At 36.1% G+C, this 24,780-nt stretch overlaps 1 protein-coding gene across 1 annotated transcript; it reads right to left on the minus strand.

Moving 5' to 3' along the window:
- Window positions 1-1,044: 1,044 nt before the first annotated feature.
- Window positions 1,045-19,868, minus strand: LOC146157468 (kelch-like protein 3). Its single transcript, XM_083388344.1, has 12 exons — window positions 19,762-19,868; window positions 18,271-18,422; window positions 16,911-17,043; window positions 16,542-16,651; window positions 15,661-15,777; window positions 14,204-14,353; window positions 11,691-11,825; window positions 8,383-8,563; window positions 7,742-7,843; window positions 5,221-5,349; window positions 4,615-4,755; window positions 1,045-3,798 (listed from the first exon to the last, which is right to left on the minus strand). Exons 1-12 carry the CDS (start codon window positions 19,769-19,771, stop codon window positions 3,626-3,628), a joined length of 1,533 nt encoding a protein of 510 aa, XP_083244470.1. The 5' UTR covers window positions 19,772-19,868; the 3' UTR covers window positions 1,045-3,625.
- Window positions 19,869-24,780: the final 4,912 nt, after the last annotated feature.

The following is a 24,780-nucleotide window of genomic DNA, read 5'->3' on the forward strand; positions in this document are numbered from 1 at the left end:
TTGTCTGGGCCGCCTCAACTGGCACGTAATCGTGGTGGTTTGTTTCCAGTTCGGGCGTCGTTCGTTTGAGGAGAACTGGTTAAGCTCGTGCTGTCATTGGTCGAAAACTTCGTGTGGTTACGCCTATGTTTTCTTGACCTTTGCAAAGCCTTTTATGCGAGCTGATTGCGGTATGTTGAAAAGTAAAGTCAATGGCGGCTTTTAACAAAACTAAACCGCAAAAAATTAAAAACTTGAAGTTTTACTGCAAAAAAACAAGTCGTTAAGAAAAACGTATTGCAAAAAATCCGACCGCAAAACAAAATGTTGCCTACGGCAAAAAAAGAATTACTTTTAAGTGCATGTTTGAATTTGAGACCACGTTAATGATTTAGGATTTATGAAATGGCAGTACCCATCACCAATCAAAGATAAAAACAAAAGCCGCTTTTCTGGTTGCGCTGATTTCGAACATACGATGGCTCCTCTAATTTCCATCTAGTAGTACTTTTAAAAGTAAAATTTTTCTTCTAAATTTAAATATTTTTTATAATAAGTAGTTGACAAACCTAAAACTAGTAATAGGCTATACAAAGATGGTTTTAAAAGCCTTACTTTATTTAAAAAAAGTTTAAACTATTATGTTGTTTTTGTCTCCGTCTGCAAATAATTGGTTTGTAGAATGGGATGCCACTATTTCAGTGAAGTTGAACTGTCAGGGGTAGCCAACACGTCGATCGCCACATTTCAACTGGTCGATCGCGTCGCATATGTGTTACGTCATTACAGTAGCAGTCACACACAAGCGGAACATTAAAATGACCAATCGTTGTCTGGGCAAGCCTATTCAAGCGTTCTTTGGCGTAACAATTTAACTTTAATCGCTTGCTTGGGATGTAATTAACGCTCAAAATGCCTGATAAGTCTTCTTGTGACTTTTTACCGAACCAGTCGATCGTGAGTCTCTAAAAAATATTTCAGTCGATCGCAGTCAGACATAAGTTGACTACGCCTATAAAGTAATATACTGCAACACTTAACATAGAACACACAATATGCTTCGTAGAATGTGTATACTTTGCGAAAAGAAGAATCGCAGGGTTATCATCAGGCGCTCATAACGACAACAGAATAAATGCTCACGATGAAAATAAAAGCAACAATACCTAACTGATAAAGGGGCGATCGGAAAGCACAAATTAAAGCGACATGAAATGAAATGCGAGTGCTCTTATAACAGCGACTGGTCATTTTGCCAGGACAGTTGTTCCGACATACGTGGCTCACGGAATGACGGAGCCAAACGAACTTAACTCGCTAAGAACGGGTTTAACACTTATGCGGCGTCAAAACAAATTGTCATGGATCAGTCACGTTTAAAAACTCATTTAACTGGGAAGTTTTACACCGAAAGCCATCGCATACTCAACGAATCTGTCGATCAATGATGCAAGCAGGGCAGGCTAGAAAAAAAAAAACTTGCCTGCAGTGAGGTTTGAACTCACGACCTCCGGTCATACCGGAACCGTGGCTCTACCAACTGAGCTATAGGATCTGAGAGGAGCGAGTCGGGAAACAACCATACGCCAATGCTTGCTACACTCTGTTAGTACAAGCAACTTCACAAAAAAGGGGATTTACAGTACCATAGCATTATTCAATGAAAAATACCCACTTAAGTGTGTTAACAACTGTGATCTAGCCCTTCTGAAGCCGTTTTTTGACCAACGATTACGGCCGAATCGCAATAGCATTGGGATCTATTTCGCTAACACCCTTCGTTCTGTTTTTGTGAGTTTGTAACGCCGCAAGAGTTTCGAGACAATTCAAATAAACTGGAGACGCTCGTGCGCCAACGTGCGACAGCAAATCAAAATGCAGTCCAGCGCTAGGTGGGGTAAAATAGCGTAGACACAGGAATGAAAGCCACATAAAAAAACTAAACTAATCGGAATGGCGCGCACGTCAAAGAAGACCACAGGCGTTTAGGCGAGCGAATAAATAAAGAACAAATTGCAAACAACTATACGGCTTGTCTAGGATAAAGCATTGGGAAAGTGCCGCTAAAAAAACGTTGAAAAACGCAACGCATTATCTTGCAAGGGCGTTTTTTGCGGGAAAAACGAGTTTACTCTGCGCCAGAAAACGTCACAATGATGCCACGGTCTTTGAGGCGGATCAAAAGGAAAAAAAGACATGAAATTACAAGAATACGACAAGCGTTTTAAGCGCCTTTTATATTTCTAATCGGTTTTGAATTGGCGTTGCGCCAAAAGAAAGCTAACGAGTGGAAATGGAACGATGATCACCAAGTAGCAAACCCATACTTTGTTGAGGTGCAGGCGTTTTCTTTGAAAGATGGATAACTAAGGCAATTTCGGTTATCTGTTCAAAAGAAAATTGGACCTAAACATAATATCTTATAAAACAAATTGAGTTAACCCGGCTAACATTTACAGGCGCCATTACGTACAAAAACAGCTTGTTTTGTTAGGCCTAGGTAACAAAACTAAAATAATTCGAGTTTGGAGTATAATGGTTGGAGGTTGTAGTAAGAATATCAAAGCCCATACGATAGTAGGTATCATTTTGAACGTTTCGAATAAATCTTTATTCATTTTCAAGATGCTGAAAACGTTTAAAATGATACCGACTTCTGTATTGGCTTTTTTATTCTTACTACGTACAACTAGAGTCGTTTAAAAAAAGTGAGAAATAGGGATGTTACTGAATTTCGTGCGGCAATCATAGATTTTAAAGTATGAAAAAAGAGGCCATCGTAACAAAAATGAGTTAAGCAAAAAAAAAACGACCGACAGAAACATCGACTTGATTTGTAAGTATTTCGATTCTTAAACAGCAAACGTAGATTGACGTCATGTTGCAACGCGTGTTCTTACGCAAGATGCAATTTACCCAGAGAGATCATTTGGTGGAAGGAATTTAGTATTTCTCTAAAATAAAGAGGTGTGAGAAGGGGCATCAGAAACAGCCAGTGTTGAACGGAATCCGATTCGCGAAACACACGATTGCTTAAGCAGCAGAAAAAAAGAAGCAAAACCAGCCGAGAGAGTTAAGTAGGATTTCGTTGTCACCAACACTAGCGTACTGCGCTTTCGGGTTCAGTTTAGTAAAAGTACATTCACACAAGATACGCAGTCCGTCCGTTTAAGCTACGTTCGTGTAAGTGAACGTTACAATAGAATAATTTGGTTTCTTTGATTGCCAGAAGGTAAAATGCGAGGTCACGAGGATCAGAGGAATAAATTTAGCGGTAAAAAAAAATCGAACAGAGGTTTTTTTTCACCTTTGTCCGTACACGCTTTTCTCCAAATATTATTTAGATTTAAAAAATATGTTTTTTTGGTAATCATGAATATTAGGATCAAAGATATAAAATTTACCAGTTAAAAAAATTAAACAGCGACTTTTTTCATCTTTATCCTAATTCGCTTTCCTCTTAAAAAAACATATTTCAGATTTTAAGGGCGAACGTGAATATTTGCAGGCGGTTAATCGAAAATGATGTCGTTTTCCATATTCCAGTCCAGTGGTATTTAAAGTCGCGTGTCATCTCGCTACCGGTCACGCATCATCGGCGCTCACAGAGGCCTGCCGCTGACGTAGGCGTTACGTCACAGTGACGTCATAAGAGTTTGTCGGTGACGGCGACGCCGGCGTACGAGCGTCCGGTGCTCATAGTGGTTGGTAGTAGGGTCCAAGAGTCTGTGCGTGGGTTGTAGTACTCGACTGATACGAGGTTACACGACCCGTCGTCGCCACCTACTACGTAGAGAAGGCCGTTCACTGAAGCCACGCCTGTTGGGAAATAGAAAAAAGGTTGCGTTAAAGAAGGAGTTTCTAAACTTTCTTGCCGTGGACCCCTCAAATTTTTTTTCTTTTTTTTTTACCGCGGACACGACGTTTCAATACGAGCTGGTATCACCTTCAGTTAATGTGTTTGAGAAGTAAATCAAAGCAAGTATTGCGTCCCACCTTTTATAAGTGGTCTCTGATTTACTTCTCAGTCACATTAACTGAAGATGCTCGTATCAAACGATTTAATCAAGATAAAGTCAATCTACTCGACCTTTTTGGCTTTGCAATTCGTTATATCAGGCTACATTACAGATCCGCGCATAGTATACCCAATATTTTTCAACATATATTTTTCTTAACAGCGGAAGCCAGGAGAGACTCACAGAATCTGTCAATCAATAATACAAGCCTAGCAGGCTAGAAAACAACTTGCCTGCAGTGAGGTTCGAACTAACGACATCCGGCCATACCGGGACCGTTGCTCTACCAACTGGACTACACAGGCGAAGAGTAAAAGCAGCTTCAGAAGGACTAGATCACGGTTGTAAAACACATATGTGTGCTTCATTGTATTCAGTAAGCCTACAATCTTAAATCTAAATCCAAACAAAATTTGGCGAACAAAACCAGATTTAAGATCTCCAATCTTTTACTTTAGCAATTTCGTTTCAAATATACTCTGCTGTAAGATCTCTTGTTATCTAACAACTGCTGACATAAACGCTCAGCAGTAAGCAGTCAAGAAACACCGGAAAACAACTTCTAAAAATAGCAAATGGCGCTTGCAAACCGCACAAGCACGTCTTGCGTGTTTACCTGCGTTGCGACGGCACATGTTCATGTCGCTGATTGGCGACCAGCTGTTGGTGGCTGGGTTGTACACTTCAGCACTTTTCTTCACCAGAGGTCCATCGTGTCCACCCACAGCGTACAGTAGGCCGTCAACCACGCCGACTCCTGTTTGAAATGTAAGAGGTTTGAAGTATCAAAAAAGCGGCCAGGCACGAAATATGTAAGTCAAAAAGTAAACTTAAACTACTGAGCACTAGTGTTGTAATGACTTTTAAATGACTTGATTTGACTTAAGTCTTTTAGACAAATGACTTGGGTTGAAATTAGGTGTTTTCATCAAGCATTTTTTCGTAAAATTTATCCTAATTTTTGCACATAAAACAATTTGCTTTGGTATATGTTGTTCTTTTGGTATTTTTTGTGGAGATAGTGCTCATTTAATAAGATAAGTTTACCTAATTTTAATAGCTTAACGTGTACTTTTATTACAACAACTTGACTTGGAATTGACTTTTTACCGTTTTCTACTTTTTTTTACAAAATTTTAAAATTATTATAAAATTATTATACGAATGACTTGACTTGGACGCAAGTCATGTTCACAACTCTGCTGATCGTGTTTCAACATACCGGCGCCGCTCCTTCGAGTGCTCATTTCACAAACGAACGACCAGGCCTTGGTGACTGTGGAGAAGCACTCTACTGAGAGAAGGCAGTTCCGCGATACACCGTCGTAGCCGCCCACTGCATACAGCAAGCCTGTAAAGAAAGAAATATATTTTAAAATATTTAAGTAATTGAAAAACATCTCTTAGTGTAGGCAGTTCATTCAGTGGGAGTGGCTTTGATGGTCAGACATATGGCAAACTTTACATCTTGTACTTTCGAGTTCTCGGCATTTCCATTTCTACTGTTTTAAACAAGTATAAGATCCACAGAAAACGCATTTCACTTGAAAATAATGTATTGAACATATTAAAAAATATTGCATTTTTTCAATTTTTGGCAAAAATTACAATCATGTTTAATACTATAAATAATAAACTACAATCTCTGCAGGTCTAACTTGCTTTCATAAGTTCATAACTGTCTAAAAATGCAGCACGTAGCCGCCGACTGCGAAGTGCGAACAGCAAGCCTGTATACAACGGACAAGATAAAAGGTAATCCAGATTGTTTGAAACAATTCCGACTCTACAATTTTGAAAAGGTATACAACTTGCGAAATCGAAGTACAACAGTTTAACAACAACGTTGCCCAATTTATCATAAAAATTCATTAAAATAGTCTGGTTATTGAAAAGGTCAAGACTACGAAACCAGCGCACAACAGACAAGATAGAAAACACGAGGATTTTCTTTTCAGTAAACTGAACTAATAAATCTTAGACCAGGCCATTTTAAGTAAACCTGGTTTAATCGAAAACAATTCTCGTATTCACCAAAACGCTAAGTTCGTTGAAAAAGATTTAGTTTGAAAATCGACTAAGTTTATACTTGTAAATGCCCAGTCTACGATTTGGAAAAGCCTATTCACAAAAAGCTCATTTTACACATCAACTAAGATATATATAATCATGTTTAGTCTACAAATTGAAACGGTTAGTTTATAAAGGTCCTAGTTACAGAATGGACCTGTCTAGTGTCTACTCAAGAGCTCCAGTATAAGGATTGGTATCCTGTTTATTCGCTAGTTTTTTTACCACCAAGACTTTTTACTTTGCTCGCTTTTTCAGCTACGATGAAAGTAGAAGTAGAACAACAAATGGGTGGGGGAATGTAAGTAAAACCGACGCATTTAATTAAAGCTGGTAAATTAAACCGATTCAACAATGGATAAGTTAATTTTTAATCGTATTTTCATGTGTTTACCAGATCCGCCGTTATACAAAAAGGGCATTGTTTGCGTGCAATATGCTATGAAACCGAAAAAGTTCCCAAACACGAACAATGAACGGATTTAGGGCCTAGATTACGTCATGTATTTGTAAATGGGTGTTTGAGTTGGCTGGGCATTGTAACCACGTCGAAATCAATACAGATATACGTAAAGACTTTACCAATAATAAAATCTTCTTTATAAGTCATTGGCGATGCAACGTACAGGGTTGCCACATAGTTCTAAGAATTAAATTCAAAGACATTAAAAGACTTTTCAAATACATTTTTTACATATTTAAAGACCGAAAATTGAAACACTCGGCATAAGTTTGAGGTCATTTTAAAATCAAAACAGTATAAATGAGTAACATGATGTTGCTAACATCATATACACTTAAACTAACCCTTGCTAACTCGTAGTTGTTAATTACCCTGGATATAACCAGTGGTGGGATTCAGCCGGTTCGCACCGGTTCTATAGAACCGTCTCGCGGAAATTTATGACATCAGCGAACCGGTTAGCATTAGTAGTTACTGTCAATGGATTTTTGCATCTTATTGCATACATTGATTTTTGAGATCCAAGTAGCTCACGTGTTTTTTTTTCAAAATGTGCAATGGTCAAGGTCGCACGTAACACTTATACATTTTGTGTTAATTTTTATAATTGTAGTAATTTTCCTTTTGTGATTGTTTGTCTGAAAATTTAATTGTTGCCTTATAAGTACAAGTCATGAGACGACTGCTGCTTTTTAGTGTGTTGACTTTTGAAAAAAACAAGTGTTTTTCAAAGACTTTGTGACAACCCTGAACATTTAATACATTTTTCAGGAATTTATAAATCTTGATAAAATGAATCAAAAATGTCGAGTAGATCGACATCATCTTGATTAAAACGTTTCGATACGAACTTTCAATCATCTTCAGTTAATGTGAACTAAATCAAAGCATCACTTATAAAAAGAGGGACGCGGTTGCTATCATTTTGAGTTTGATGCTTTGATTCACTTCTTAGTAACATTAACTGAAGATGATACAAGTTCGTATCGAAACGTCTTAATCAAGATGATGTCGATCTACTCGACCTTTTTGCCTTTTACAATTTATTATTATCAAGCAACATTCCAGATCCGTGCAAAGTGTACCCATAAAAAATGAATGTTTGCACAGAGCGGGAAACATTTTTGTGCGATAGAGCACGAAAAAGAGGTGGGTAAAATCCATACGAATTGGCTTTTTTGGTTAAAAAACACGCTTCTTGACAATTGACCTGCAAGGACTGCGACTCCCACACTGCTTCTTCTCGTGTTCATTGAGGTGATGGATCTCCATTCGCCCACCTTGGGGTCGTACACCTCAGCCGTGTTCAGGCCTAGTGGAAGTAAAGCGTTCAGTAAGTCCTAGGGCCTAGGCGAATAGGCAAATGTATACATAATATATACAAGAATAACCATGACAGAATAATATCTAAAACTGTCTGAATAAGTTCAAAATTCGCCGAAAGAAGGCCTATGGACCGAAGAATCAATGGTCATACCTTTTCTTTGAATTTTTTTTACCAAATATACAAACTCAGAAACGCATAAAAGTCGAATTTTTTTATTTGTTTCGACATTCTTATAAATTTTTAAAAAAATTAACAAACTTAGAAACACACGAATGTCGGATTTTTTAATTGTGCCAACTTTATGTTTAATATATTTAAAAAAAAAAATAACAAACACGCACAAATGACGGATTCTTTACTACTTTTCCATGTTTAATCGATTTTCATTTAGTAGCAAACTAAAAAAACGCACAAACGTCGGGATTTTTTTCAATTGTCCCAACTTTTCCTTGTTAAATCAATTTTCATTTAGCAACAAACTAAGAAAGAAACGCACAAATGTGTAAACCAGAAGCAACAATCACCTGTCGACCCGTCGAAGCCTCCGACCGCGTAGAGCATGTCGTGGAGCACAGCGGCACCAAGTGTCGAACGTCGCGCCTCCATAGTGGCACCTGGTGTCCAGCGGTCGGTCAGCGGGTCGAACTTATCGACGGTGCGCACGCGCAGTGAGCCGTTGAAGCCGCCCACCGCCCAAATGCAACCCTGAGAACGACAAAGGGGAATAAACACCTCATTTGCCTAACGGTGGTCTTTCACGGGATCCCTGTGGGGTTTGTGTGCTGCAATTTTTTTCCCTGGTAACACCGGTTTTTTTAGGGGGCGGTAAAATACTAAAATTATTACCTTACTGACACTTATATTATTACATACACCACTAGAAAGGCGATAATGTCGATGATAAACATTTTCAGGGTTGTGGATGTGGGCATTAAGATTTGAAGTTTAAAACAGTGAGCCAATCTCATTTTTGCATGTATATAGTTAGCCGTAACGTTGCGAGAAAATAAACAAGTGCCGGAAGAGCTTCTTTTTAATAAAAGCTTTATAGGCCTTTTACGAACAGGGTGCAGGCTAACAACGGTGCCTTTTGTTGGAGGAGAAGTCGGTTTGAAAGAGCGAAAAAAGGGCACGTATTAAATAAATGCAGAGGATAAGTTATCGGCGGTGCGTACGCGCAGTGGGCCGTTGAAGCCGCCCACCTCCCAAATACAACCCTGAGAGAGACGAAAGGGAATTGGTTCGAATGCGATGGCAAATGATATATCACTGATTATACGATGACGTGTAATTGCAGGGGGTCTTTATTGTAGGTTTGTAACAGTATTTTAACGGTGTCGATGTCCAGATACTGGGCGTCAGTTTTTATTCATTTTTTAAAGTGGGTAAAGAGATAATTTTTGTCCCCTTTGCATTTATAAATTGATCTTTTTATAAATCATGATCTTTAAAGCATCAAAGCCACGAATTAGAGTTAAACTGGCGAATAATTGTATATCGGGGTCGGAGGTATTGATATCATGTATTTGTACTGCACACAGATTCCAACTTAGCATGTTACTGTTGTTTTTCCACCAGCTTTTAAAACCAATTGACCCAATTAAAGCAGCTATGACGCAAACTTAATTGTTTGAACAGACAAAACTCAAGCTGTTTGCTTATGTCGCTATATAATTGATTTATAACAGCTTGATGTCAATAGGAACAGATTTAATTAACGTCGGTAAACTTAGGAAATTAAAGAAATGCAACTTTCATTCAAGGTCCGATGCCTTCAGTTTTGTCATGCAATTTATAAAAAATAATCCTAAGGCATTTGAAGACTTTTGAAAGAAAATTTGTAAGTTTTCAAAAACCTAAAATTTGATCGCTCGACGTTTTTTGAAAATAATTCGAAAACAAAACACTATAAATGCCATGGTCAACGCAATTCAACTAAACGTCACGGCAGTTTAAAAATCACATTATAACTTCAATTTTAAGATTACACATTTGGATTTAAACCCTATGTGGAAACCCTGGCCATTATCATGTGGGTCAAATATTTATGTATATATATGTTTTCGAAACCCATCTTGTACTTTGGAAATTCGTTTTTCAGGTTGGTTTGGATAGAGGTGTGATTCAGTGTGTTATTGCAAACTTAAATCCGGTGTAAACATTAGAGGAAACTCGTCACAGCACCAGCGATATGCCGACAAATGCGGACAAGTTGTAAACATTTCGCACAAAATACAAGATAAACCATTCGTTGGACGGACAAAACGCACCTCAACGCTAAACAATAGTTTGAGTGACATAACCAATGCGATGACACAATATTGCCAGTAGTACGAATGTAACTATTAGTAATGTTACCCAAGTGTAATCCTTGCAAAGCCAGTTAAAGGTTATTAGCTACATAACCTTATATGCCTTCTACTCCCCATTATAACGCTTTATCGCATTAAATAGGAGTTGCGTGACGTAATTTATGCGATGACGCCTTTCTTTGTCTTGGTGCTTGTCTGGTGCGCGCAAAGACAAATAAATTGTTTATTACGCATTCTGTGTTGATAAGCGACAACCAACAATACTCGTGTCTGTCCGAAACGAAATAATTTATTAACTAGAGGCGGCGCTGCCGCTGTTGCATGTTTGGCTAGAAAAGGGGCTGTAATACAAACACACCTTGATAAACAAATCGCTTAAGAAATACTTATTTTTGCCCAAATTGTGAATAGGGTATTATGTCTGGAATAAATAAAACCATATTTTGTCTGCTGATTTTCACCATTTTATGCGATAATCGTTCATTCAAATGCCAACTGTTTTGTGCGCCTATAGGTATGCCCTATAGTTCAGAATTTGTTAGGTTACCTTAGTTGTTCACTGCTTGTCATATATTTGCAAACAAAAACAGATGTGGGTCGAAAAAACAACTTTCTCTTTGTCAGCACATCGCGTACTGGGAGAAGGAAACACATGAAAACGGCGCTATTGCATTGTTGTGCGTATGTGCTCGCCAGGAAGAGCACATCAACATAACAGTGTGTTGTCATACTACGTGGCCTGACGGGGGAAGGACTGCGATGTTTGCATTTTTGCCCTTTGATTTGACCGGGTTATTATTGCACGGCGTTGCGGCCGACTTGGGAACAATACCCGCTGAATTCGAGGCAATGTTACACGTTGTGGCATCTGGCAGTAACTTCAATAGTGATAATGAAATGCAAAGCTAAAAGAGTCGAGTAGTAATAATCTACACTAAATTCACACAATACGTTACGTTAAACAAAACCTAAAAAATTAAACTATTTTAAAGGCTGAATACTAGTTTTGGCTATTAATTGGTCAAAGATAGCATCTCGCATACTTGTCAGACTCAACTCCAAATACTTTTTAAATTACCCTTTTGAAATAATTGCACACAAAAATTTTCGAATAATTGCACACAAAAATAGAAACATTGACTTGAGATAGTGTTGGGCGTGCTAAAAACAGTTCGCGTGTCTAAGTGTCAGTTTCCACACTGTGTTATTAATACCAAAATAGGTCTAATACCTAATAGTCGGAATAAGTCTAAGTCCTACACTCGTCGGAATAAGACCTAAATGGCCAGTATCAGTCCTAAACAAGACTTTACCTAACCCAAACCCCTAAGTACATCACTAAGCCCCTTAATAATTTCAACCCTGACCCATTTTCTAACCCCGCCTATTACCCACCAATAGCCCCTATACAGGGTTAAAAATTAGGTGCCAAAACAGCGGCGACCTAATGGCTCCATTCAAATTAGAGCGGCGGTGGCGTAGCAAAGGCGATTAGCGGCGGCGTTATTACGTCATAATACCTGGAAGACGGCGACGCCGGCCCTGCAGCGCCGTGACGTCATTTCGGACACTTGCCGCCAGCGATCTTCCTTGAAATCGTAGCACTCGACCGATCGGATTGCCTTGGGTGCCTGGCCGCCCACCACGTACATGCACTGCACAAGAAACAGGGGAAGGTATCAATTTATAGGTATGGCTGTACTGGTTAAACTTTTTTTTAACAGGTTGTGTAAAATTTTGCTAAATAAATCCGTTAGAACGTGGTAAGAATATTAAAGCCCATACAGAAGTAGGTCTCATTTCGAATGTCTGGCCCACCACGTACATGCACTGAACAAGGAAAAGGTATAAGAAATCAAAAAGGCCTAGAAACCACACAAAAATGAAGCGAAAAAGATAAAAACGTTTTGTGGAGTCTTTCATTTAATTGTGGCGAACTACATACTGGTTGTTAGGCATTATAGATTCGTTAGATACCGTTAGCTAAGTTAAGCAAGGTCCTTCAATTTTGCCTTAGAATACAGTACTGGTTGTTTTGGCTTTTATGTCACGGTCCAATCCTGTCGAATACCACAAAAAAACTGTCTTAAAGGCGCTACATATTTCCAAACAAGGTCAACATTTAACAACGCCTCACGTTTTTTCACAGTCAGTAGGCGATTTAGCTCCAATCGAGCAACAGGTTGTGAACGAATACGCGTTCGGTCGGTGGCCAAGTAACAGTAAAAACTCGACGGTGAGGAAACCGCTAACCCAGACAAGCGGTCTCCGGAGCTGACTAAGAGCGACAAGCGAGTAGACCTTTGCCCGTTTAATATTTCATGAACGGGAGGTGGCTAGGGACCTCAGGGTCGGCCATTGCGGCCAAATGGCGCCTTTCTTTTCGTGGACAACATCGGTTAATGACCAGTGCGGATTACAGGGCTTCACCGCGGTGGGAGCCGATTTTGTTTTGCACACAGCGCAAGTTTACCATGTGCCGAGATTAGGGACACATTCTGTTCGCAAAACAAACTCAAACCCTCAGCAGCAAGCAACCCACAAACCTTGTGGACTAAAGATTTATAGTGTTGTAATGACCTGACTTAAGTGCATTTAAATCACTGTTTTTAACTTACTTGACTTGACTGGAGTTTTTTTGGCAAAATTACATGCCTGGACTGAAGTTATTTTGGAAGAAGGACTTGACTTGACCTAAGTCTTTTGGACAAATGACTCTGGTTAAACTAAAGTGCTTTCATTAAGAATTTTTAATTATAAAATTGGCATACTTATATTAAGTTTTATACATAAAACAATTTGCTTGCTATATATTGGGGTTTGTGTTATTTTTAGGTAAGTTACTGCTCATAATTAAAATCGGACTAGTTAACCAATTTTAATAGTTTAACGTTTAATTTTTACGACAAGGACATGACTTGAAATTGACTTGTTATAATTATGACTTGACTGGGATTTATAAGTTCTTTCAAAAATGACTTGACTTGAACTTAAGTTTTTTTTACAAATAACTTGACTGTGACTTAAGTCATTTAAAAATGACTTGTTTACAACACTGCAGCAGATACGACCTAACATTTTCAACTACGTGAGTTTGAACTGTTTTTTTGCGTCATCTCTCGTTACAATGCCCAAACGATGCTGAGCGCTAGTCACGCCATATCTGTAATAGCTCCATAAAAAGATTTGTTTTAATGCATTATTAGACACAGTTTTACAGCAGTAAGCAATCGTTTTCGCACCGCGCAGTACAAGTGCAGTGTAACGTCATATTGCCAGTCAATTGGCCTATTGTAATAACCCTCTGAGCGAAATACGAGCTCATAATCCGTAATAACGTTCACGGTCGTTAAAGCTATAAACCTGACAGCCATAACAGGAACCATTGACGAGGTACTCCGCACTAAATCCCTAAACGTCGCCGTGTTTGTATAAATCAGCCGACACCTTAATCGTTATACGTGACAAGCGTGCGGTAGCAACGCCAATGGCGAAATCGGTTTTCCGGATACAGCTAGGGTATTGTCAGTTTAGTTAAGCTGGCCGACAAAGGTAAAACAGCTTCAGGATTTTAGTGGAGCAGGCAAAACTTCGTGAGGCCGAAATAAATTGCTAAAACGTCGGTGCAAAATTTAAATTTTAGATTGAGTCTGTGTTTCTCGTTTGCAGAGATCATAATGGTCGATGATTATTTGCGCCACCCGAAAAACTGTGGCAATATTGAAATTTTAGGAAATATAACAAGTCAATAAACAATGAGCCACAATTTTTCGGTGTTGATAATAATAAGTCGTGTAGTTTCAAATGTTGACATAGTCGTGTTTCGAACACTTAAACATGATAAATCAGTAAATTAGAAAATGTTAAAATAAATTCATCAATTTTCAACCCATGGATACCTTACATCCAACCTAAAACATAAACTGTCGCACAACGCCCTTTTAAAGCACTTTTTAACCCTATTTAAACGGTTTTTATATTTTTGCGGTGGCGAAATTTTGGGCGCAGTTAGGTCAGGTGGAAAAAAAATTACCTTTGGCATTCCTTTTGGCGTCCGGGGCCTGGTCCTTGGTATCTTCATTGTGGCTCGGTGCTCCGGGCTGAGCAGGTGGTACTTCATGGCCTCGATGAGGTAATCTTTACACATGTCGTTGTTCTTTACCAGGGTTTCCTGTTCGACCCGCTAAAAAGACAGTTTGAATGTCAAAAAACAAAAGTCGTTCTGTTTGCATGTTTTGGCGGAATGTACTGAAATTATTTATTCAATCAACTGAAAAAAACATATTTACACAAGTAAACCAGTTTTCGTTTTTAGCGTTGTCTTGAGAAACCGTTATCTACCCTACCCTGTACTATTTCTGGGCAAGTTAACAAAACAAAATGCTTTTTTTAGCAGAACAATAGGATACGGATGTGCATCAAGGTTACGTTGTGTAGGATTTTTGGTTAAGCTGTGCCTTCGCAAGTGTCTGTGCGAATGTGTCTACTGTTGGCAATTAGTAATAATATTATTAATGGATAACAAGTTGGGTGAAAAAATCAGAATATCATATTGCGCTAGGAAATAAAATTTCGCACCATTTCGATTAAATTGACCAGTATTTATACGTATATCTGTCGCTTCTTATTAACTGAGCTATCTATCTTTAACTCTCGTGTGTCTTTTTCTTACGCCGTGTAACTTAATATCGCGTAATTACAAAAAAAAACAAGTTGTGTGGAATAATTGTTGACCAATTTAGGGATCGATTAAGGAAACGTATCACCGCTTGCCCAGCAGGCAACAAAGCGGTCAAACAATGGAGACCGATCGAAAGCGCGTTAGTGGCGTTTGATTCTGTTATGTTGAAGCTGGAAACAAAGACCGTCACCAGTGGATCGTAAATAATAATAATGCTGGTAGACCACTGACAACACTATTACCAGGCAAACGACGCCCACCGTTAACAAACACGCTTGCCCACAATGGGATGTGCATCTAACAGTGGGCATACTAAACGCCCTCGCTTATAATGTCAAGTTAACCTACGCTTTTTTCGGATACATTTTAGTAAACATATTTAAAGTTGGAATAATGACATATATACAGATATATATATGTATTATATACAGATATATATATATGTACTTTTAGGTTTCGATTTTTGTTAAGATCAACTCAAGCTAAGTTTTACCATTGCAATGTACAATTTTTTCGAGTCCAGAAATATAAAGCTACAAAAAACAGTCACCAAAATGTTGTACTTATACACTCAGTGCAAAGCAACTTCACTATTACAATAGGCAAAAAAGCACCAAAAAACAACAGTTCAGTAGTCGATATACTGCTGAGCTATCATCCATTTCTGACGGTTCACCCTTATTCACCCCTTTTGGTTGGTTCACCCCTGCAAAAATTTTATCCACCCTGGGGTGAACCATTCACCTGTTTAAGAAACACTGGTATAGATTGTAGTGCGCATTAACCAAGTAACAAAAGCAATATGTTACCTCAACAAGGTAGTCGCTCGGCATAAGCGGCAGACGTACATGTTCTAGAAGCCTTGGCATGTACTGGGACCTTTGGGGAAGATCACTTCGAACCCATCCCACCACTGCCTCAAACACCTGAAACAAACAATTATGATTGAGTCGAAGTTTGAACTAAATAGTCTATAAACGTTGAACTGAGAATAGTGGTTCTTATTTGGGGTTCAACGGCACTCTGGGGTGACATTTTTAATACTCAAGGGAGATTTTAAATTTTTTAGGATTCCAATTTTTGCTCTGGTGGTAAGTTTTTTAAATCAATTTTTTGGGTACGATAAAGGTGCCAAAAATCAAAAAGTTTTTTCAAACTTGTTGAACAGGTAATGTGCTGTTTCAATCTCGTTTATTGTAATGTTACAGTTAACCACTCAGTAAAAATACTAGCAAGGATGCCGCTAACTATTTATAATTTCTGTAGGGTGCTGCAAGCCATAAAAAGGTTGGGAACCACTGGGTTAGGCTATATTTTCCTGACATGAAATAGAATCTTAAAACAATTATCCCCATTTCGAATAAATCTTTATTCATTTTCAACATAGAGAGAAGGCACTGATAAAATGAATAAAGACATATTCGAAACGTTTAAAATGATACCTACTTCTGTATGGGCTTTGATATTCTAATTATTTTTGTGTTATACAACTCTTATAAAGCAATTGGCACTCTTTAAGCATTGAATTGTGAGCAACAAAGCTCCCCAAGTTCGTTATGACTAAAAACATGGTGAAAAATAATATAAAAATATTTTGTCTTCCTATATTCGGCTGTAGTATTTTTTGATAGTATATTCTACTTGACCTTTAGTTTAGAGAAACAAATTTACATGAGGATTACAAACTCACCATTTCTTCTGAAGAAACAGAAAGCTGATCGCTGTTGATCAGCTCGCAAACTTGCTGGCAAGTAAGGTTGTGAAATTCCTCGCCGCGTACAACGTCAGCAAAATGTTGTTCTAAAAGTGTAAAGTAACATAAACAATCAAAATATTGTTATTCTGTAGTATTCAATGCACTAAGTACATGTCCACTGAAATTAATAACGATCAGCTTAAAATAAGGCAAAAAGCGTAATTTCAACTAGAGATCGACTGATATCAATTTTTTGGACCGATACCAATACTTGATTTTTTACAACATTGTCAACTGATACCGGATACCGATTTTTTATATATCTTGGAAATGTTCAAAACTTCAGAAAAAAATAAACGCTACCTGTGAATGATCTTGCATGAGTTAGCAAGTCTGAACAGGAATACATGTCAGCAAATTGCCGGATTCCCAAACAGTTGGAAGGATGGAGTTGAGATTGTAAAAAGCAACAACAAGATTCTCGCACAAAAGTAAGCTGCGCAACAACATTACTTGAGTTAAAATATTAAGGTAAATGGCTGATTTAAAATGAAAAAGAAAAAAATCTGAGTATAGTAGACATTTAATAGATAGAAATCGCTCTTCTGGTATAACAAAGTATAAACCTATGTTTCGGAAGCAGATACCAGTCTCAGCTTATGGCATACTTCAGCGACATCTAAAATTATTATTTTTATCTATAGTCTTTTTATTTTTACTTTGAGTATATAAACTGGCACATGCAATCTTGGTTTAATTATTAACCCTGATGAGGTCAGCTGGATCTTCTCCTGAAACGTCGGTTTATACTTTGTTTGCACCAGAAGAGCAATTTCTATCTATTGATATGTTGCCTTGTGAAGCTAAATTCATAGTAGACATTTAGGTGACTAATTTAAAAAAAAAATAAATAAAAAAATAAAAAAAAAAGTTTTCAGCAAAATAAAAGAATGAATTGGTTTGCTAAAGTAGCACTTGATTGTGTATCTAGAAGCATCTATAATATTAATGACTAGTTTGTGGCGACGTCCAACTGTTATCCACTAAAAACACAGATTCTATTCAGTATACAGGTTTAGTTTTCTTCCAAATTAGTAATAAGTAGTGATTCTATGCTGCCAGAACTATTTAAACAATAAAGCAAGTTTGTAACCATGTGCTAAATTATCTGACAGATTGGTTTTTAATATAAATTTCCTGAACAGATTTTAAACACTACCCAACATGGACAGTATTCCAATGGGCTGCTAGTAGCAAACAAAGAAACAAAATGTAAGTAAAAAATAACGCTTAATTTTAGCGTTATATTTTATCACCACATTAAAAGACGGTGTATAGTAACAACCAATCCACTATGCTGAAAGTTTAGAGAGATCAAATATGGGTTATGAGGTTACAATATTCATGGTTAAATCGGAAAGAAAACGACTTAACGAAAAAGACCAGCTGACAAACTCTTTTTCAAAAATACATAATATATTTAAATATTTTTAGAGAAAAGAATAAATATTTACTAAACAGTGTATAACTATGTATATACTATGTAATAAGAATATCATAGCCCATACAGTTTCAAAATCTGTTGAAAATGAATAAAAGATATTCAAAACGTTCAAAATGATACCTACTTTTGCATAGGCTTTGATATTCTTATTAGGTCTTACTACAATCTCCCACCATTATGTTCCAAAATTTGCAAATACTAAATCAAATGAATACGCACTTCCAATAAGCTGGCGGCAGGTAGAAGGGCTTGGACGTTCTCTTCTGTGATTTCAATTTGCGCCGTGTAAATATATTCCACTAGCTGGCACAATACTTTTCCTTCGATTCCTTTTAATTTGACGCGTTCCGCTTTGCTTTCGCTCATTTTTCCTGCAATAACATCAGATAACAATCAGAGAATATAAATCTATTAAATAACAGATTATCTCATAAGCTACTTTTCGTAAACCTAAAAAAGCAAAATCAAAAATTTGTAAACCGGTAAACAAATATATATATAGATATCTATACAAACTGAACTTTTTTTTCGAAAACGTTTATTGGACAATTTAAATAAAATATGTTTGTTGCTTCATAGCGGCAATCTTTTAAGATATAAGGAAAAAATATGGTGGCTATAAACAAATTCAGACAATATTACAGAACTTAAAGGAGTAAACAGATTTTCACTTTTACCAAAAATAAACAAACCACAAATCGTGGCTGACTGCAATTCATAATTAGTGACTGCAAAATAATTCTGCCAAAGAATTTTTACAAAATCCTACAAAAAAATAGAGTCCAAAAAGGGCTATATTTTATTGTAAATACAATAGAACAATTAGATCAATAATTAAGATCAGTGATGCCAACTGGGTCTGGCTTGAAGGTGTCTTTTTAGTATCTTCAACTTTATATTCACATTAAATTTATTAGCTGAAGGCTGAAGCATGCCGTCTTAATAACATGTACCATAAAGTCATTAGTAAATCTAACTGGTGATGACAAAATAACGTATCAAAACGCTCAAACTATTTGTTTTTATATTTAAACTATATTTCAGATCCGTGCATAGTGTACCCATGGGTGATTATGGTCTGGTGGCCTTTTTTAAATTTTTCGAGTAAAAACAACCAATGTTTTTTTTTCATTATTTCAAATCGGGGGTCAGAAAGGTAAAACATTTCAAAACTACTTACTAAGGTGAGATTTTACACTTGAGCCGCAAATTGTGCGCAAAGTACCAAAACGTGCACATTTTTTATTCACAAACCCTTAAAAACGAATTAGGGTAATTTTTTACTTAAGTGTAGCTTGAAAAAATTAATTGCAGCTGTTTTTTATTCGCTTGTAGCTTAAATAAAACTAATTTGGGCACTTTTGAATTCAGGCGCTACTCGACTATAAATAACTTTTGAAACAATTTTGTAACTTTGTTGAAGTAAAAATTGGGTACCTAAGGCATTTTTTAAGTAAGTATACTTGCAAAATAGTGATTATGGGAAATAATTGGTGTGCCAAACTTAAATATAATAAAATTTCAATAATTGCTTGCGCATGTATGTAAAAAAAGCTCAAGTGCCAAAAATTTTGCACAAAAATGCGGAAACACATCTCACCAAAACTTCATGGATAATAGATGTTGCATTACATGTATAATAAGTTTTTAAAGGTTGACTGCTGAAATAAGCTACTCGCATATCAACATAAAAAGGTAAACACTATTTACCATTGAACATGGCTAAGAAGTAAGGTGAACATGAAGCCACGACAAGCTTATGAACAGGTATCTCAACATCTCCAGCTTCTAAAGTAACGTCACATAAGATTCCATTTCTGTGGAAACAGTAAGTATTCATTACATAAATAATACATTTAACACAGGGCTTCCAAAGAGGACCTTGGGAAATCTATATTTGTATAGGTAAACCCGCAGCGTCAATAAATTTTCTTAGATTGATGCAGAAAATGTCTAGTGATTACGTACACAAAAATTTTAGTTCACTTAAAAACTACAAAAGTAGTTTTAGGTAAATTTCTTATAAAAAAACAAAGTCTGGGTAGTACAAATTGAACCAACTATATAGATATGTCTTTTAAGGAATAGTTAAAAATCCTATGTAGGCATAGTATGTTTTTGTTTTTTTGTATATTACTTTTGTAATTAGTGCGAAATTAAAAAGCTTTCAACTTAAAAAAAATGTGCCAAATTAAGTATTTATCCATATTATCATTTAAACGCCGAATGGTCATTAATCTATTCAATTTCAATTTTCACATAAACAGATATCACACAAACCAAACACAAAAAAATTACCCTTATAGAAATAAACAGTTCGTATGTATATATATAATTACTTTCTCAGAGTATTCATGGAGGTGAAAGCCTCTTTGGGGTAGACATCGTTGCGAAATTGCTGGGCAATACTCTGCATGCGCCCATTCTCCGATGTACCACCAGCCGCGGCGCATGCGGCAGCCGCAGTACTCTCACTGCACGACTCCAACTCTGTGCCGTAGAAGTTCATTGTCATCATCTTACGACACCACCAAGCTTCTTTCGCACATCGATGGGTGGAAATAGCGGTCTCGGCAACTCATCGTTCAAATCCAATTGCTAACGTAATCCAAGTTCTAGCACATTTTTTACTTAATTTAAAAACTTGAGATTTAATTATTTTTAAGTAGAACAGTAAAGAGGTTGAGCTGTAAAAAGGCAAAGAGGTTTCGTAAAGTAACTTTAGAGATTGGCCGCACAGGAGCCGAACTTTAAAAATTCAAGGGAGCTTTTTCTAAGCAGTGCAAAAATGAATATTTTAATCATATAAATAGTGTGATTGTTCTTAGATGAAAACTTTTGCTTTGTTGAACATTATAACTAAAACAAACCATTTAGCATTAAAGAGTATATTATACCTTTAATACATCACCCTTAGGCAAAATTAATAGTTTTCTTGGAAATGGCCAAAATACAACATTATACCAAAAAAATTGCATTTACGTAAAGATAAAAGATGTAGTTTTGGGCTTTAATGGCCTCGTGCCTATGTGGTAGTTTAGGAAAAGTTGTGATAACTTTGTGAACAAATAATTTGCTACAGGAATTAATCATGCACACTAATTGCATGCGTAACTCGGTCGAATTCAAGGGCGTTTTGACGCGCTGTCAGAAACTCAAATAATAATTATTTGACCCAACCGAAACTCACATCCTAACCCAAACAATGTTGGCAATATAAAACCCCCTTGACGAAAATGTAACATTCTAAACCAGTGCCCAATATATTTTTTAACTATTAGACATGCTCCTCACCACTCCCGATATACATTTAAAACCACAAGACTGAAAAAATATTTAAGCAGCACAAAAAAGGGCGCTGGTCTAGAATCCTACCACAATGCAAATTATTTGGCTTAGGCTGCGGGGTTAGCGTTTGGGTTAGGGTGGGTCAAGTATTATTATTAAATAATGAATATATTAATACTTGACCCACCCTTACCCAAACACTAACCGACACCCTAACTCAAATGGTAGGCACTTTATGCCAGTAAATGGGAAAAAGGGCAAGATGACACATAGAATACTTATATTTTTAAGTATTCTATGTGTCACTCTGCCCTTTTTCGATCTTTTTTTTAGATTTAAATAAAATGTATATTTAAATAAAATACTTACTGTATCTATTGGATCCAATAATTAACATACATAATAGTGACTCGGAATTGAAATGAGTCGGTCCGCCAACAATATTTAATGCAGCAGACATAGATAGATAGATAGATTTAAATTTATTTCGGAACAACGGTACCATGCATGCAAAATTTGAAATAATAAAGAAGCGTCCGTAGTTCCCAGGGGGCGGCGAAAGACTGTTAAGTCATCTAGTCAGCTGCCCCCTGGCTGTGATTCAATTCAAGTTCATTATTTTTTCATATAAAAGAAAGCAATACGAATCAAGATAGGCTACAACAAAAAGGCTATTCGTAAATACAAAACCAAATACATTATATTAAACACAATTAGCTTTACATTTGAAAACTTATTAAACATTTTACTGTTACGCAGCGAGCCTACTGTGGAAAGATAGTTAAATAGATGTGAAACTGTTTCGGCACAACAGTATATAGGCCTATATGCAAAAACTAAAAAAAACGTCCGTAGATTTCAGGGAACGGCTAAGTAATTTTACAAGAAAAAAAAGATCCGTAGACCCCGACAACATAGCTTTGTTCAGGCCTACCTCTATCGTTTCGCCAGATAATGCAAATAAAATGTATTGAGTACATTACAGCTGATCCTAGATATATACGCATATGCAGTTAAAATAATGGAAAAAATACGAAACATGGTAGTTACATATGCCACATTTAGACCATCAGTATTTTGTGACTTTTTAGTGGCTAAGTTTTATTGTAAGGATATATTGTAATAGCTGAACTATTATTTAAAGGTAAGCAGTATAATACCATTTACCACACTTTTTTTTAAATGTATTTCACCGCAAAAGTAAATGTTTACACCTTATCATCAAACAATTTATTTGCTTTAGAATTATTTATCTTAGTAAAATCAACATGATGTCACACATATCCCACAAAGACAGTTTTATTATAGTAAACTTAACAGCATCTGAAAAAATCAGTCAAAAAAATAATTTGCCAAACGGACACTTGGTAAGTTTATTGCACAAATAAAAAGGCAGATTTTCGAAAAATCATAAAATATACATACAATGCACAAAAGGAAACAGCACATATAATATTTGCAAAAAATACACAATGATGACTATTAGTGAGAGCAACAGGGAAGACCACGTGAAGGTTGTCATCTCCTTCCCCAGCATGCAAACAAATATTTAAACAACTCATAAAAATAAATAACATAAATTAATAACATAAAAATTAACAAGGTGAAAAGTAACACTAACATGGGATAGAACTTTTTTATGAATGGAAGTGTTCCTTAATATATGTTATCGTATTTGATACACTAAATCAATGTTATTTGCACTATTTATTATTTTAAAATAATTTCATAATAATTTTTTTAATGTTCAAGCCACAGTAGTGACAAAAAGTTAAACAACAATGAATGAAACTGATAATGGTTGGCTCTCAATGAACTCCTAAAAATTTATAATAATATAGATAGACATCTATCGCAAATAAAAATCAAGGGACATGCAACATAACAGTAATTTTCCAAATATAAAAAAATGCAAAACACAAGCCGTGCAAAACAACAACTTTTTTGTAATTTTTTTTGGTTACTAAAAAACAAAGAATACCAAAACGTGCTAAAAAACAGAAACCATGCAAAACAACAACTTTTTTTGTAATAACAAAACATGCTAAAAAACAGAAACCATGCAAAACAACAACTTTTTGTAATTTTTTTTGGTTATTTTCCAAAACAACAACTTTTTTTGTAATAACAAAACATGCTAAAAAACAGAAACCATGCTAAACAACAACTTTTTTGTAATTTTTTTTGGTGACTAAAAAACAAAGAATAATAAAACGTGCTAAAAAACAGAAACCATGCATAACTTTTTTTTTTTTTTTTTTGTAAAACAAAATAAATAACAGAAAAAGTGAATATCGAAAATGTCAGAATAATCTCCCTAAAAGATATTTGGTATCAAAGGTAAAGGTAATAATCTTAGTATGTCATAGTAGGAAAAAGGTTAGAAATGGAGCTGAAAAAACACATAAGCATTAGTTCTATTAACAAAATATAGTCCTTCATAAGTTTGTGTATGGCTCCAGTTAGTTTAAGTGCTTACATTGTTTATAGCGGTTTCTTCCATGCAGTTGGGAAAGCTATTATTGGCACATACAACTTCATTGACTGATCTGGTCAAATAAATATTTTTTACAACTCATTGAAATGTTATCCACATTGTTGACCAGGACATAAAACAAAACAAAAAGTGTGTTAATAAAAATACAAACTACTGGTTTATATTATATAAATAGTATTAACTACAGATGTCCGATACTTTACCAATACCCAGTATTCTAAACCAAAGGGAATCCTGATCATCATCAATAGGCACATGGGGGTTCTGTATAGACAAGTAAAAATCCAATCTGAAATAATACATGGTGTTTTTAAACTAATGTAAAATTATGTCATAAAAAACAATGTTTGCTTACTTTTAAAGAGATCTTGGACGATTTTTGTTTTTAAAGTGCTGCTAATTGACATGGAGTGGTTTATAGAAAATTGATGTTTAATATGTTGTTGATATTTGGTTTGATGAAATGGTTCAGATTGTCAAAATGTGTATAGGGGAACTGGTTATTCAATGTAATGCTGAGATTAGTATTTGCAGGCATTGGTATTTCAAGATTGCAGGCATGGGTATTTTAAGATTGCAGGCATGGAAATTTCAAGATTGCAGGCATGGAAATTTCAAGATTGCAGGCATGGAAATTTCAAGATTGCAGACATGGCTATTTCAAGATTGCAGGCATGGGTATTTCAAGATTGCAGACATGGCTATTTCAAGATTGCAGGCATGGGTATTTCAAGATTGCTTAATAATGAATCGGCAGCAAGAAGAATGAAAAAAAAGAATGAAAAAAAGCATGGGAATTTCTAGATTGCAGGCATGGGAATTTCTAGATGGGTGCTGGTCAATTGATTCATGATGCAGATTGCAGATAAAAAGAAGGATAGACAAATGGAAATAGAAAAGTTGAAAGTGTTAAAAGTTATTAGAACAAGGAAATTGATTGTACA

The sequence above is a fragment of the Ascidiella aspersa genome, chromosome 4 (genome assembly GCF_963924565.1).
Source record: "Ascidiella aspersa chromosome 4, kaAscAspe10.2, whole genome shotgun sequence".
Taxonomy (NCBI): Eukaryota; Metazoa; Chordata; class Ascidiacea; order Phlebobranchia; family Ascidiidae; genus Ascidiella; species Ascidiella aspersa.